This window comes from Mastigoproctus giganteus, chromosome 9 (genome assembly GCF_048544385.1).
Source record: "Mastigoproctus giganteus isolate SK-2022 chromosome 9, ASM4854438v1, whole genome shotgun sequence".
NCBI classification, from domain to species: Eukaryota; Metazoa; Arthropoda; class Arachnida; order Uropygi; family Thelyphonidae; genus Mastigoproctus; species Mastigoproctus giganteus.
In genome coordinates this window covers 91,117,568-91,135,679 of record NC_143583.1, presented here as the reverse complement: position 1 = coordinate 91,135,679, position 18,112 = coordinate 91,117,568, and the positions used below count along the sequence as shown (strand labels likewise).

Below are 18,112 nucleotides of genomic sequence, written 5' to 3'. Positions count from 1 at the left end.
TTAATGAGAATTTTCAAAACATATAGGCACCTCCGTAGCCAAGTGGGCAGGAGTGGCAGTGTGTAGCACATGCTTCTTGATTAGACCAGGGTTTGAGCTAGGTCAGGGAATGTCCGCCGCATATTCCCGGAGTAATATGGCCTTAGTTGCTAAAGCTCCTTAAAAAAAAAAAAAAAAACAATCACAGCATATAATTATATACATCCTATGCTATTTAAAATTGTTCAGCTAGAGCAATCTCCTTCCTAATTTGAATGAACCTGAAGGTTTCTTTTGGGGTGAAATTAAAGTACAGTTTAGGTGTAAGACCCCCCCCCCCCATCAAAAAAAAAACTTAAATGCAAGCTGTAATATCATACCACCAATTGCAAGACTGCAAGACTATTGGAATGAAATCACACTACAGGTGTGAGTGTGATCTCATTTCTACATTACTAAGGATATCAGAGCAGCATCAATTCATTGGCAATTAGTGGATTGCATGGATCAGGCATCATGCTGTGCAAACAGTTTTGGATTTGGTGCAAGGCCATGGTGCACAATATTGTCAGGCCACATCCATGAGTTTTGCTACACTATGATTGGAAGGTTCTGGACCACTCACCACATAGTCCCAATTTCAAAATCAAGTGATTTCCATCTCTTTAAACGCCTAAAAAAGAGCTTTCCATCTCTTCAGGAGTGCAAAAAAATTATATGAATTTTTTTAATGTCAGTATGTATTGTGTGTGTTCTCTAATCCAGTCATTATCATTGTACCTTTCATATTTCCATTTTTATAATTATCAGGATAAATATGGTTGTGTTATTAATTAAAAATATTCATTAATTATTTTTTTTTACTTTCAGCCAGAAGAAATAATTTCAGATGATTTTTTGTTTCCAATGACATCACGTCTAAATTATGCATCTTCTCCAGAAAGTGATTTGGATTTGACTAATGATGGAAGGTCAATTAGCTTACACGATGGCCTTACTTTTCCTGGGGAAAGACAAATTGTAAAATCTTCTAGTGATCCAAATATAGCCATTCAGAATGTGCTAACTGGGTTAACAAGTTTTGGACAGCCATCATATTATACATTGGGAAGAACAAGAGAGGCAAGTTTTTCATTATTTTAGCATATATTTATTTTATTTCAAATATAACGTCCTTAAAAAACTTATGCTTGTGATCTGTTGCATAATTGCACAGGTCCCAAGCACAACTCTTTTGGTGAAGTTTGGCTAAAGCATAAAGTTCTCTTACTGAGAACTGGCTAAATTGCACCTATTATTGACAGAATAAAAGTCTAGAAACATGTTTTCTAAACTAATTTCAAATTAAAGTTCCTAATAAATTACAATATTATTAAAATTAAGAAGTGATAAGGAGATTTATATAAAGAGCCAAATAAAAACAAATAAAATGCAAATAAATAAGAAAGTTACTATTTACAGGCAACCCCCATATAACACAGTACTTCTACAACAGGTTTCACTCTAATACGATTGATAAATTGCAGAAATCCTCACACAACATGGTACTTATATAACACGGTTTCACTCTAACATGGTTAGAGAATTTTGGCAAACCTTGCATAACAGGGTATTTTTGACTTTTTGTGTAGGGAAAACCTTGCTATTATGTTGGATGTGATTTTTCAATATTTCCACTCTTTTTGAATCCCGGCTGTCGACTCGCTTGTGAAAAAAATAATATATATATATATATATACTGAGAAATCCCTCTATTATGTTCTGTGCTAATGAACTTGTGGAAAAATCTAGATTTCAAAGTTCTATTACTATTGGATAGCATGCTGCCAGGCCATCCAAAAGATTTAATTCATCCAAATGTTGAAGTTATGTTTCTACCACCACAGTTGTACTAGGTTAATACAACTTCTTTCATTCGGCCATTAGATCAAGGCATTACATCCACTTTAAAACTGATTACAATGGATTTTGGAAAAAAATGATTCCAAATCTATTGAAGTAATGGAGGCATGGAAACATTTCTCAATTGTGGACTGCATCAGAATCAGAGCTTTATCGGTCAAAGGAGTAAAACCGTCAATGTTAAAAACGTGTGAAAAATTTATGGCCAGAGTCAGTTCATTCAAGAAATATGGTCGAATCAGAGGAAAACAGAATCAGTGCAATAGCAAAACTTGCTACGTTGGTAGGAGGAGAAAGTTTTGATGATATGACTAGTGAAGCCCTCATGGTAAAATAGTTGATAGAATCACTCTGCTCCCTACACCGGGGGGGATTTTTATGGGTCTTTTACACAATGCGACTGAGTTAATCGGGCTCAGGCGAGGGTAGCATGGTTTTTTCTCCCAGAAACTTGGGTTTTTCGTCCATAAAAACAGAAAACTGACCTCGGGACACACAATTTATAGATAATATACGCAGAGCAATATGGCCTTAGTCACCAATGCTCCTAAAAAATAAAAAAGATATGATTACTGAAGACATTGAAGAATTACTGGTAGAAAAAGAGGCTGGTGAAGTGGATTTGGTGGAAATGGCATTGAAACTAAAACCAAATCAATTCAGAGGATGATAGTGCAGATGAAAAATTCTAAACTTCCAAATTTTAAACTAAAAAGCACACGGGAAGGCATAACATTAGCCAAGCAATTAGAATCTTATTTTTTGAATGCAGATTCTTGAATGAAAGGAGTCAAAGTTCAAAAGGAAGCTTCAAAAATGCTTAGTTCCATACAATGAAATTCACAAATATTTATCAAGCAAAAGGAAACAAGACCAGATTACTGATTTTTTAAAGAAAGCAGAAGATCCACGAAATCTATAGTAGTGTATTTTTGTTAGTTTTGTTAACATTTTATTAACAAAATAGTGTTTTTTATTAGCTTTTGGAATGTAACTCCCCCTTTTGTACTTTTTCTTAGTCCCGTATAACATGGTTTTGCACAACACGACATTTTATAGGAACCTAACTACTGCATTATAAGAGGGTTACCTGTACTATTAAGTTAATAAAAAATAAACTATTTTGATAACTGAACTGAAATGAACTACCCTACATTTATCACTGATGTCATTAAATTCAGTTTAATCAAAGCAAGATATATTTTAATATATTAAAGAAGCACTATATAATATGTACATTTAAGTTTAGTTTATTAGTCTTATGACAATAAAATTGAAAAGGGTTTTCATAAAATAGTCTTGCCCTGCTTTACACTCATTTCAATGCAAACATTGGCCAAATGTTTGCATTGAAATGCAAATGTATGCATTGAAATGTTTGCAAACAAATGCAAACATTGGCCTTATTGAATAACCAGCTGGTTATTCAATAAGGCCAATGTTCTATCCACAGATCAATCTTAAGACAGAAGAGCTTTAAGCATTTTTCATCAAAACATTTTCATAAAAGGCCACAATACAGATAAAAATATTGGGAGATTGAATACCATTCAATTCCCACTATTTCCATCTTTTTATGAACTGTGGATCTTCTTCAAAGCTTCCCTAGCCAACAGTTTTCAAAGAAACATTCAACACAATACCCATTGACTTCTCCAGGATAAAGATAACACCTAATTTCTGCAAGCTATTGCCAAGAAGAAAATAACGTAGAAACTAGCCAGTCTCTGTTGTAAATCATGAATCACAGATACAATTTAAGAAGAAAGCATTCAGTGATACACTTATAAGAAGCTCACCAGTGTAAGCCATAACCTCAGGATGCTAACTCTTAGCAAGTTCCAGATAATCCTATTCACAGCTCCAAGTGGTCTCAGATTAGAGCATCAACTTATGATGTCACGTTATGTATCTGCAATCTTACACTAGCACCTCTATTATCTCTTTATCTTAATAATCTACAAACATTTTCATTTTATTAGTCTTAGGTATGTCTGATAACTGACCCATGTATCAGCAGTTTAGCATATAAGTGGATTTGTCTATCTAATTGATTGAAATGGAATTAAAGTAAATGGGAAATACTAATATTTACAACTCAGAACATAACTCAGAATGTTTCATATTGATTATTGTTTTTGAATATAATTTTTCTTTTATTTTTTCATTAAAAATTCTTTAAAATATATTTTTTTTGCATACTGCTGTTGGTGTAGTTTATAACCAAAATTTTTAATAATATTATAGTGAAATTAAAGAAAAAGTCATACCTCCCACATCAATCAGAAGGAGATATTGTACTTTATATTAATTTTTAATTTATATCAGCTTTGCCATATACATATAGCAACATCTCATCCATCCCCTTCTTTCTTTTTCATTATTATTGTTTTCTTATGCACGAAGTAGAAGATTTTTAAAGATGCTCTCTTTCCTTCCTCTTTGTGAATGAGATATATTCTATTTAACAGGATTTATTTAATTTTTCCATGGCTTTCTTTGTTTTTACAGACTAATTCTCTTCTTAATTATCTCCTATACATATTTAAAAATATACATTTTATTTCTGTTCTTTAGCTGTTATCTGAATTATCAGTACTGCATGACTGAGAATCAGTTATTCGTTACTAACTTACTTTATCTACTTTCTTCAATAGCTTCTCCCTTACTATTGTCTTTACAAGGTATGTATAAATCAGAATTACTTTTAGTAAATTCTGTAGTTTGTCTCTTATTTGTTTTGTGTTTCTCTTGCTTTGTTCTGTCATGATTTTTTATTTATACTGTCACAAAAGTTGCAGGATAAATCTTGCAATATATTGCAGAATCCCAGTATGTATCTTGCAGTTAATTTGATCTGCTATTTTTTTTTTCTTCTTTCATTTAACATAATGAACAGTGCAAATGCTAATATTTTACCAAAAAGGACTTTTAAATTGAGTTGACTTTAAATCGAAGTCTTAAAATCATTCTGATCCATTAGAAAAGAAAGTATTTTGGCAAGGTAGCAATGGAATTTTCATTTAAGATTCCAAGTGTGCTTGGGGAGAGCAAAACTGCTATTATGAATGATATTTATTCTATGTAAAGAAGCATAAATCTTATTTACATCTTAGATATGCCAGTTTCACAAATGCTATATGACTGTTATATATTATATATGATCCTTTGAGGAGGAATATATGTAATTACCTTTTAAATATTGGTATAAGTACAATATTGTTTCTCCCATGTATTCTGTTTACTTCCGGTGATGATACCATGCATGACTAGAATACCAAAAAATTTAATTTCACACATAAACTATTGATGTTGATCAGTGTTAATTGTTCTTATATGACTGGGACTAGAGTAATCAACATCGTGTAATTTACTATGTTGAAAGTATTTTAATAATTGATAGCAGTGAGAGCTAATAAAACATTTTTTTCCTTACAATGTCTGATTCTGTGATTTATGGTTGTGAGCAGTTAAAGCAAGCTTTGTCCCATCAAAAAAAAAAAAAAGTAATTTAACCATCTCAGATATTTCAGTGCATAAAGACCCTTAATTTGCTAAAATGTACTAAAAGAAGAAAGAGGGGACCGGAGGTGTCACAAAAAATTAAATTTGATGAAAGTTCTAGTCAGCTTATGATAAATAATTTTATTAAAATAAGTCAAATGAAACTAATGTATTATGGAGAGGACATTATGTGCAATCTAAGGCTTATATAAAAAAATACACTGAGTTCAAGTGACATTCAAATTTTAGTTTAGTGTTTCATAAAGTAGAAGGTAAGATACATCAGGACAATTTTAAAATTTTGTTGCTAGGTGATGAGATTTATACCTTCTTTATAAAATAATGAACTAAAATTTGGCTGTCATGGATTCAGTTATTTTCTTACTAAAATAAAATTAAACTCTTCTTGCAGAAATCTAAAACCCATATTTCAAGAGTGTATTGATACATTTCAAGTAGCAGATTGTGACAATAACTATTAACCTTTTTTGGAATATGTACTATATATGTTTCTCAAGTGTGTGCCCTGACGATTATGTGCATTATATAATTATATAAATGCACATAATCCTTAAGGATGTGTGAAAAGTTTTTAGCTAAATATAGATCGCAAAGGTTTTTTTAAAAGACAATATTGCCAATCTGTGCTGTGACTCTTCTTTTGTGTTCACAGAAAATTTCAGGTTTGTAACTATATTCTTCTCCTTTACAGAGGGTGTTGAAGTGTGAATAAAGATGGCAACTGTTGAGAGAATCAAGTACCATGCAGTCATTGAGTACCGTCATTTAAAGGGAGTGTTGCCAAAAAAATTCATGAAGACATGCAACAAACATTAAGGGGGAATCTTTATATGCCATGGTCAAACACTGGGTTTGAGAATTTATACATGGACGAGACAGCATTGAAAATGCACCCTGCAGTGGGAGGCCTGTTAACCTACTCACCAGATTTGACTATTTTCTGTTTCCAAAAAGGATTTGAAAGGATAGAAATTGAACAGTGACAGTGCTGTGATGGATGCAGCAACAACTGGTTTGAGTCAAAATTTTAATTTTATTTGAGTGGGTTACAAAAGCTAGTGGATCATGCCAGAAAACATGTTGACTTGGGGGGGGGGGGGAAAGTGCGCATCCCTAGCCAGGTGGGAAGGAGCAGCAGTGTGTAGCACACGCTTCTTGATTAAACCGGGGTTTGAGTCCGTCACCACCAAATACGGAGGATGCGGAAAGGTCAAGGGAATGACCACCGCATATTCCCGGAGCAATATGGCCTTAGTTGCTAATGCTCCTAAAAACCAAACAACAACAACAACAAATCTTGAAAGAAATCAAGGCTCCATAAATCAGGTCAGCATGGGGGCCAGGCAACGGGTCCACCACATCCAATCCATCGACACCCAAAATGCCTGTTCAGATGGTCACGAACACACTTTCCTTAATGGGCAGCCACCCCGTCATGTTGAAACCAAATGTTGCATCTCATATTTACTGGAACATCATCAAGTAACCCTGGTAGAACTTGTTCAAGAAAGATCCGATATTTAGCGGAGTTCATGCGGGATGGTAACAGGTATGGGCCGACTAAGCAGTCACCAACCATACCTGCCCATACATTTATTGCGAAGCAATGTTGTGCCGCATGGGGGCTCACACCGTGTGGGTTGTCATGAGCCCACACATGAGCATTGTGCTGATTGAATAAGCCTTCCCGAGTGAAATAAGCCTCATCCGTGACCAAAACGTAGACTGGAAAATTCAAGTCTTGAACACTTTCTTGGAAAATCCACTGCGCAAAAGCCACACGTGCAGGATGATCTTGGGGGAGCAGTAACCGAACCCTTTGGAGATGAAAGGGGTGCAAGGAATCGTCATGCCAGACACACTGTACACTGCAACGAGACACTCCTAAGGCAGAGGCAACGGCACATGTGCTGGTAGTAGGACTATTCTGGATGACATTCAACACACTTTCTTCAATGGCGGAAGTTTTTGTCGAACATGGTCTGCCCGCACTACTCCTGTTACCTTTAAATGACCCATAATCGCACAAATTTTGATGCACACGCGCAAACAAACGGTGGTCCGGTACATGTCTGTCTGGGAAGCGTTCTTCATAAATTCGTTGAGCGGCTCGTCCATTGCCCTCTGCTAATCCATACACTAGGTGCATGTCTGCCAGCTCACAGTTCATATATTGATGCATGCTCTTCATGTGGCGACTACTGCTTGAATGAGTAAACCAGAAATTTTCCCTCTCGCGAACTGATGGACAGTGCCGTGTACCGAATTCGGTGACGTTTCCGGTTATGGGTTCCTATGCGATTCACATTCCTTTGGATGTTACCTACCTCCCCTAAACGTTTGTACCAATATTTTTGAGACATCCTATATATATACAGTAATCTTGATCATTGTTGTGAATACCACGTAAATACAGCTTCTTCCAGCAATGCTTCTTTTGGCTCTTTTAATGTCTGTCTGTTTGATACACTGCTTTTATCACTCCCCACATCAAATTTAAAAGCAAATGCCTTTATAGATTCTTTTGTTTTTTAATATCTGACATAGTCTTGTTGCTCATTCCAAATTCTTCAGCAATTTTTTTTTCCAGGAACACCATTTTCAAGTTGTGCTATTACTTTGAGCTTGTTAATGATAGTTAAAGTAACATGTTTTTTTTTATTCCAATTTTCAATTCTTTAGAACCCATAATTATATAAAATATGTTAACTTATGTACATATATACATATAAAGAAATGGAGTGATATAAGCAATAACATCCATCCGACCCAGAGTCAACAACGATACTGAACAATGCGCAAGACAATGTATGTTCCATCTCTCTCTCTCTGTGCCGTCAATCAGCATGCAGTCAGAGTGATTCATCTGCCTTCCTAAATCCCATGTCTTTCAACATACTCAGCTGTCAACAGAATTTTTTATATTTTGATCCAGATTATCTGACATCGGGATTAACTGTAATCGGATTAGTGAGGGTTTACTGTGTGTGTGTGTGTGTGTGTGTGTGTGTGTGTGTGTGTGTGTGTGTGTGTGTGTGTGTGTGTGTGTGTGTGTGTGTGTGCATTTACATACAAAGTTTTCATTTTTATGAATTTTCAAATTTTGAAAAATTTTGGGCAAAATTTGCTCCATAGGGCTTACTCAGTGTTTAAAACTCACTCATGAAAAGGTTAACTGAAATATTGCTAAATGAGCATACAGATATATCTTTACCTGTACAAAACTTTGGGCTTAAAGTGATTGGTTTACATTACAAGCTAAAATGAGGAGGTGGTGGTGTTGTTATCTTTAATAAACCGTGGAGAATTTAAATATGGTAAATACAATGTGAATAAAGATGACAGAAGTGGAAGAGGGGAAGATAATAATACCATTATGATGTGAAGAGTCATGACAGTATCTATAGTTCATATATTTTCCTGTGCATGTAGATTTGTGATAAACAAAGGTTGTCAGATGTGGGTCTGTCCACTAATAATACATGAAGAAATGGAGAGCATAGTCTCTCTAAATCATGAAATTTAGAAAACTGTAACATCCATTGAGATAGGCCAAAAATATTCCTGGTGATGAGGGGAGAGAAAAATGTCATCCATGTATCTTTACCATAGACTAATAGGATTGACAGAATCGAGGAGAAAGTCAAATTCAAAACATTTCATGATTAAATTAGCAACCTGTGAATTGACAAGTAACCGCAGCCAGGCCACAGATCTGTTTATACATTTTTCCTGCAAAAATTAAGTTTGAACAGTTTGAGCATAATGATAAACCTTCATGGATATCTGATATCATGAAAGCAACCCTCTTACCCATTGCAGCCTCTCTTTCTAAAGGTCTTTGAACAGAGTTAATTCTGAATTGGCATCTGAAATTCCAAACCAGTCCAAATATGTGCCTGAAGTAGTTCACACCATTTGCTGTTCTTTGGACCAACTTTTTTTCACATGTATATCCAGAAAATTGCAATGTTGATACGAGAGGTATTAGAACCTATAGTACTTAGTACCGTGCTTGAGTTGGAGTTTGAGAAGACGAAAGAAGATATTTGTTAACATTGAACTTGAACTTCTGTAGACTGTAATTTTCAGGAAATATGTATGAAGGAAGGTTGTTCCAGAAAATGGCAGTTGAATGAATAAACGAGGAAGATGAAAAGTTGGTTCTGTGAGTTTGAAGTTGGACAGTAAATGGATGTTGGCTGGTGGCGGCACGTGTTCGGACTGTTTTGAAAGAGAGAGCAGGAATTATAGAAGCCCAATTCAGAAGAACAATGCCCATGGAAGTATCTGTAGAAGATGCATGCAGCAGAAACAGTACATCTATGAAACAGCAAGTGGAGAGACCCTGTTAGAGATCAATCATTAATTACCCTAACTGCCCTCTTCTGAATGGAATCAAGAAGCCCGAGAGAGGTTTTGGGGGCACCACCCCAGTTGTGGGAACAATATTCCATGGCAGGGCAGATTTGTAATTTATACAGAATGAGCAGCTATTTGGAAGAAAAGTAATACCGAGAGCAAAAGAGAAAACCAAGTTTTTTAGATGCAGAGGAAGCAATATTTGTAATGTGCCAAGAGAGATTAGAAGTCAGGGTAATCCCCAAAAGAGATATATCATTTTGCCTAGAAATCAGAGTCACTAAAGATAAGCATAGAAGCAGAAGAATCCTTTTTTGCGAGATATAAGACAAGACTGAGATTTAGAAGGGTTGAAATCAATTAAGTTGTCTTTGCCCCACTGGAATATTACCTGAAGATTGGCATTTAAGGAATTGCTAGCAGAATTTCGAGAAATTGATACTGATTGAGCAGGACAAGGTTTCTCAAAATGGAAAGTGGAATGCAATGTGATATCATCGGCAAAACTATGGATAGGATTTCCAATCAATGGAAGAAGGTCATTAATATACAAGAGGAAAAGAGTGGGGGAAAGAACTGAACCTTGGGGGACACCGGCATTAGTGGAGAAGTTAGATGACAGAGAGTCATCTACCATCACCCTCAGTGAGCGATCAGAGAGAAAACTGGATAACCAATTACTAAAAACAGTTGGCAAACCATAAGATGGAAGCTTGTTTAGAAGACCTTTATACCAAACACGATCGAAAGCCTTTGAGATGTCAAGTGCAACTGCTTGTGTTTCACCGAAGTTTTCCATTGAATTAGTCCATAAATGGGTAACATAAGCCAGAATATCACCAGTGGATCAACACTGACGGAATCCATACTGGCGATCGTTGATCAGACGGAAGGTTTCTAGGTAGTTTAAGAGTTGACAGTTAATTGATTTCTCCATTACTTTAGAAAGAGTAGAAGTAATTGCAATGGGACGATAATTGGATGGGAAGGATTTGTCACCCTTTTTAGGAACTGACTGGATATGAGCAAATTTCCAAGCAGAAGGAAAAACACCTTTGGAATAAGAAAGTGAAAAAAGGCGGCAAAGAATAGGAGTAAGTTCAGGAGCACAGGTTTTGAGAACAAGTGGAGAAATACCATCTGGAGCTTTCTTAGCATCAAAATTCGTCAAAATCCTTCTGACATCCTTTTGACAGAAGACCACAGGAGGCATTGAATGGAGCATGTTGGGAATGGTGGGAGGTGTTTTACCAAGATCATTAATACATGAGTTAGAAGAAAAATGGGATGCTAGCAGGTCAACTTTATCCTTGGCTGAAGTGACAACAGAACCATCTGGTTTGGGCAGAGGTGAGAGCAGAGATGGGCAAAAGTTGTGGCCAATAGCTTTTGCAAGAGACCATTTGTTATTTATTTGTTATTTGGTTTTTTTTTATAGGAGCATTAGCAACTAAGGTCATATTGCTCCAGGATATGCAGTGGTCATTCCCTGACCTTTCCGCATCCTCCGTATTTGGTGATGACGGGCTCAAACCCCAGTCTAATCAAGAAGCGTGTGCTACGCACTGCTGCTCCTTCCCACCTGGCTACGGAGGTGCTGCAAGAGACCAGAATGCTCGGCTACCATTAGGGCAAGAAGCAAGTTTTCTACTCTTAGCCTGTTCAAACTCTAGTTTGGACTGATTAATAACTGCTTTACAATTGTTGCGAGCTTTGGTGTAGGCAGAAAATGGAATTGAAGAATTAGAAACAAGCCAATTACAATATGCAACATTCTTCTCTTGAACAGCCTTAGTACATTTATTGGAAAACCAAGGTTTAGATAAAGGACGAGATTTGAAAGTGTGGGATAAAGGATTCCATTCCTGCAAAAATAATTTCACTGACACGATCTGAGTAAACATTGACATTAGAAGTTTTGAAACAGTAATCCGACCAAGGAAAAGAAGAAAAGAAATCTCACGGGTCATCCCATTTTGCATTCTTGTAATGCCAAGCAACACGAGGTTGGGAATAGCCATGAGATAAAGGCTCCATTGGAGAAGAGACAATCATCAAGTTGTGATCTGAAGTGCCTAAAGGACCTCTCACTTCAACCGTGAACTTATAAGGGTTGTTTGTGAGAAAAAGATCAAGCGTGTTGGCTGTATGATTAGGATTGTCCGGTATTCTTGTAGGTAAATGAATAATCTGTGCAAAGTCATTAGTAATTGCAAAAGCCTCAGCATCTCGACCAACTGGGTCGGTGTGACTAGAAAATGGAAGCCAGCTGGAGTTGTGAACATTAAAATCACCAAGGAAAATTACCTCACTGTTAGGAAAGTTAGACTGGAGAAAGTCAAGTTGCAAAGAGAGGAAGTCAAAGAGCTCCAAGTGATTAATGGAGTTGGGAGAACGGTAGAGACAACAGATGAATTTGACACAATGAGGTAGAGATATTTTAATCCAGAGAAGATCAATAAGAGGGAATTCCAAATTACCAGGTCTGACAGGGAATATCAGAATGGACATAAGCACAAGTACCACCTTTGAGGCAAAAGGAATCATACAACGAATAATTTGAGCATCTGAGATGAGCAGTAGTTGAATCAACCGATAACTGAGATTCTGTCAGAAAAAGTACATGGGGTTTGGCAGATTGCAGGTGGAAATGGACATCGTTGAGATTAGAATTGAGACCACGTATATTTGTGAAATGAATTAGTTAGTGCTTGTGAGGTTTAGATCTTTTCGCAGATAAGCTTGCTCTATTATTTTGACAATTCATGGTGTATTCAATAGTAAGAAAAAGTGGGTGGGACATGCTGTATGAAGTAATGAAATTTTTGGATATGGTGTACACATGGTAAGAATATACCGAGATCCTTGCCATAATTCTCCCCGCATACACACTACTCGGGCTCCCTCCAGTCACTATCTGGCAGAGTAGAGGTAGCAAGATTATACACTAGCTGATCCGGAAGCCTCCTAGAGAGTTAACAATAGGTTCGGTCCGGTGTACTAATTAGCAGCCAGCCTGCGAACACCGTTTTAGAGCTGTACCCTCGAAATGTAAGGAATATTGGATCTCGCCACGATGTTCATCATAACCTCAAAAGTCATCAATCATACTGCATGATGGAAGAGATAGGGAAGGGTTGACCAGAACTTAGCTCTAGAGACTAAACATGGGTTCCACCACTTCAAGCCTCCAATAAGCAAAGTGGTGGTATTGCACCGGTTGATGAGAGTCATCTACCACCTAATACTGCCTGGTAACATAGAGGGGCGGTATTCCTCCATGTGGTGTGGGTGCCATACCTCGACCCCTTATTACGTTGGTTCACACCTGGGTGGTCACCCACCATGTACTTGTACATCGAGGTTATACCCAGGATTACTAACAGTCCCACCATTGTGAAGGTGCAAGCAGAGGATTTGGCTGTCACAGACCGTCCTGACTTCGCCGAAATTGGGTCTATTTGACTTGAATGTCACCCGAATATCAGTTCCGTCAGTTTTAGACTTCCACATAGCCAGTATAGTTTGTCTGACCTATCTGAGAGAATGTCTGTGACAACCTCAAGGACCAAATTGTACACCAGTATTTTTATACATTCATTGTATCATTGTACACCAGTGTTTTTATACATTTACTGCTCATAACCATCTGGCTAGGACTTACATTGAGGAGCTACACTCCTTTTATATTCCCAATCGAGATATCAGGGTATATGCTTATACAACTGATATTGGACATAATTCACAAATCTATTTGAATATAATATTGCTGACATTTTTGCTTTGTATTAGTCATGTATTTTATTAAGAAAAGTCACAGATAGTGTATTGCTCTTCAATCAGGATAATTGTGACACTTCCTGTACTTTTGATCCTTTGCATGCCTGGGATCAATACCAAGATCTTGAACTTGCTGATAACTGTATAGGAAAAATCTCTTGAGTTTTTTGTAGTTGCATCTTGCTATGACCTAATAGTCCTTTTCCTTCAGCCAATACATGTTCAACTTAAACCAGTACATGTTACCAAAGTATTGTACGTTCTGTCAAATTCATCTGTTGCCTTTATCATTCTCCCAACTTTACTAATCACTTAGAAGTCTTTGACGTCCTTTCTTTAAAGCTCAACTTTCTCCAACCTAACTTTGCTAAAGATGAGATAATTTTCCTTGATGATTTTAATGTGTACACAGCATCTATATTAATGTGTAATTGGGTTGGTGTAACTAGAAAACTGAAGTCAGCTCTAGTTTTTAATTACACTGACACAGCCAGTTGAGATGCTGAGGCTTTTGTGATTACTAATGACCTTACTCAACTTGTTCAAATACCTACCAGAATACCAGACAATCCTAACTGCCACTCTTAATCTATCCCTTAGCAACAACCATTCAAAGTAAACAGTAAATGTTATGAATCTTACTCTTTTTAAGTAATATTTATAACATTTAAATGTTATAACATTTAAATTTTAAATGTTAACATTTAAATGTTATAACATTTAAATGTTATAAATATTACTTAAAATATTACTGCCTGGGTAACTCAGAGTGATCTGAGTTACCCAGTCCTCTAGGTCACTCTAATTGGACAGCCAATGAAGTAATCATAATCTAATAGCATGAGAAATATCTAAAAAGATAACTGTTGTGAAAGGTAAAGGTAAGAGAGAAGCTCCAATCCAGTGCACTTTCTCTTTCTCATGGCCATTCTCAGCCTTGTTTTCCTTGGGATTACAAGAATGCAAAATGAGATGATGTGTGTTTCTATTTCACTTTTCCTTAGTTGGATTACTAGTTTAAATCTTTCGATCCTAATGTTAGCTTAGATCATTTAGTGAAATCTATTTAGGGATGAAATATTTTATTCCTGATTTCACCTTAAAACTCATCTTTTATTGAAACCTTGGTTTTCCAATAAATGTGCTAAGGCTCTTCAAGATACGAATGTAGCATATCACAGTTGGCTTTTTATAAATCTCTGTTTCATTTTTTGTTAACATTAAAACTCACAAAAATTGTAAAATAATTATTGCTCAGTCCTAACTCAATATTGAACAGGCTACATAGAGCAAACTTGCTTCTCATCTAAACTGAAGTTGAGCCTTAAATCTCTGGCTAAGGCTGTTAGCCACAACTTCTCTTCCTCTCTAATTCCACCTCTGTTACAACCTGATGGTTCTATTGCATCTTACTTTTCTCCTAACTCTTGTATTGATGACTTTTGTAAATTGCCTCCTACCATATCAGACACACCATGCTCATTGCCTTCCATGGTCTTCTGACAGAACAAAATTAGAAGAATTCTGAACGATCTTGTTGCCAAGCAAGCTCCAGTTCTCGATGCTGTTTCTCCACTTGTTCTCAAAACATATGCTACTAAGTTTTTAGGCCCCGAGTGCCAAGCGAGTGATCATAGCGATATTTCCAAAGTGATTTGAAAGCGTCTTTTCTCTAAGCGACAGATTGTAGAGATTGTTAAAACCCTCTTTATTTATAAAATTATTTAATTTTGGCTTTTTCTAAATAAAGAACTTAGCTTCGTATCAAGAAAGGAAAGACACCTTTCTTTTATATTTATATATATATAACCAATTTCTCTAACGCACTAACCACTAATCTCTTATCGCTTGGTCACTGGTGGCACCGCTCCTGCCTCCACGTGGCGGGGCTGGTAGTCTGAGTATTAATCTAATACTCAGGGCGAAAAGGAGCAAACATGGATCCATTAATATCACCGACTGTAGAGCCTACGTGCTCGCATGAACTTGAGTCATCTCAAGCAAAAAGAATCAAAAAAGATGATTCTTCACATGACATACCTGCTTTTCTAATTTTACACTCTTTATCAACGAAACCTCTTAGTAGCTTATCGCCATTTCTTGTGCAGAAAAGCATAGAGGCTGTAGCAGGTACTCCCAAAATTGTCAAACGCCTTCGCTCAGGAGATCTTCTTATAGAGACTTCCCATCCCAGTCATTCTAGACAACTCCTGAAGCAAACGACCTTCGGAGGCCTTCCCATTTCAGTAACCCCGCACAGAAGTTTAAACACCTCAAAGGGAGTCATCTCGGAATGGGACCTCCTTAATGTTTCTGAGGAAGAAATTGCCGAAGAACTTAAAGCACAACGTGTTGTCGGTGCTAAAAGAATTATGACCAAACAAGATGGTGTCCTTACACCCACAAGAAATGTTATCCTTACCTTCAGCAGTCCGAATCTACCAGAATCAGTAAAAGCTGGCTACCTTTCCTGTAAGATCCGACCATATATACCAAATCCACTTAGATGCTTTAAATGCCAGAAGTATGGTCATTCTCAAACAGCATGCCAAGGTAAGACAATCTGTCCCCTGTGTGGCTCATCAGACCATTCCCAAACTGAATGTACAGCAGCTACGCCAAAGTGTCCCAATTGCCAGGGTACTCACCCCGCATATTCTAGAACTTGCGAATTATGGAAAACGGGAAAGAAAATAATGAAGTACAAGGTAGAGAAAAATGTATCTTACCAAGAGGCACGTAAACAAATATTAAATGTGATCCCTGCCAAAACATATTCCAATGCTGTTAAAAACACTAAAGAATTTTCTACTCAGACTTATATTACTATTTCTCCTAAATTATCTCTTATTCAATGGGCTAGATCCATCCTTGCGGATGGTGAGACACTAACAGCAACAAAGACAAAGAGTACATCAAATACTACTAATACAAAGCCATCCAAGCCACAACAAGACGTTCCAAACTCAGGCACATTATTAAAGGAGAAAGATGTTCATCGTACACAAAATAAACCAACTGAACGAACCATGGAAACCGATGAGAAATTAGACAATGATGATGCTGTTCTCATGCTTCATGCTGATGATGAGATGGATATTACTCGCCCAGTCTTTTCAAAACGAGAGAAATATAAACAGGATCGAGGGAAAAACAAACGATCAGACCAATCCATCTAACCTAAACCCAAGTAATGCAGAAAATTATTCAATGGAATTGTAGAGGACTAAGAAGTAATCTTGATGAATTAAAATACCTAATGCACCAGCATGATCCTGCATGTATTTGTCTACAGGAAACTTATTTATCATCAAATTATAGCCCACACTTCTCACGGTATACACTATATAGACGTGACAGATGTTCCGATTCTCCAGCAAGAGGAGGAGTAGCAATATTAGTTCGTAGTAATGTACCATCAAAACCCGTTCAGCTTTCCACTAATCTAGAAGCAATAGCCGTTCGTATTGTTCTTGGGATTAATCTCACTCTTGTCTCCATTTATATTCCACCAAACGTTTCATGTTCCATTACAGAACTTGATAATTTACATAATCAACTACCCCAACCTGTATGCTTTCTAGGTGATCTAAATGCTCATCATCCTTTGTGGGGTTCCCCGAACATGGATCGTAGAGGGAGGATGATCGAAACTCTACTTGATAACCATCACTTAACACTACTGAATACCGGTGTGCATACTTATATCCACTTGCCTACAGGTTCTAGCTCTGCTCTGGATCTGTCCATATGTTCCTCGTCCATTTATCCTAGCTTTGATTGGACAGTATTAACTGATCTTCACAACAGCGATCACTTTCCTATAATTTGTGAAATACAGACGGATACAAACTATACATCTAACCAAAAAATTACGTGGAATTTTCACAGAGCTAACTGGGAAAAGTTTTCGAAAACAGTGCAATTTGATAACCATTTGATTCTTTCTGCATCTATTAATAATGCCACTAGACATATAGTAGAACAATTACTTGGAGCTGCTACCAGCGCAATACCGAAAGTTAACCCTACAAAACAAAGGTATAATAATTGGTGGACAAGGGACTGCTATCTTGCCAAAAGGAAACAAAACAAAGCTTGGAACACTTTTCGCCGAAATGCTACAATGGAGAACCTTATAAACTATAAACGGCTGAAAGCTGAAGCACGCCGAATTCGTCGAAAAGCTAAACAGGATGCGTGGATTCGATTCAGTTCTACCATCTGCAGAAACACTGACCCAAGAATAATTTGGAGAAAGATCCGTACCCTCAGTGGAAAGTGTCAACAAACCAAAGCCCCAATCTTGTCCTGGAAAGGAATAGATATTTCTTCTCCAACTGATATTGCAGAGGCTTTAGCAGAAACATTTGCAGTCACTTCATCATCTCAATCTTATGAAGACTCATTTAGATGTAAAAAAATTTCCATGGAAAAATATAAAATTAACTTTGTTACAAAACAATCTCATTCTTATAACCTTCCTTTCACTATGAATGAACTCAACGAAGCTCTCCAGAATTCTAGAAATAGTTCTGCTGGACCAGATGGCATTTTCTATATA

The 18,112-nt window shown here is 36.7% G+C and overlaps 1 protein-coding gene across 1 annotated transcript in view; it reads left to right on the top strand.

Annotated features, from left to right (window-relative positions):
- Nucleotides 1–18,112, top strand: part of LOC150080537 (tight junction protein 1-like) — a 489,733-nt gene that overhangs the window by 354,599 nt on the left and 117,022 nt on the right. The window contains exon 24 of the mRNA XM_090380724.1: nucleotides 850–1,101. Within this exon, the coding sequence (XP_090236850.1) occupies nucleotides 850–1,101 (252 nt within the window). The remainder of the gene's footprint in view (nucleotides 1–849; nucleotides 1,102–18,112) is intronic.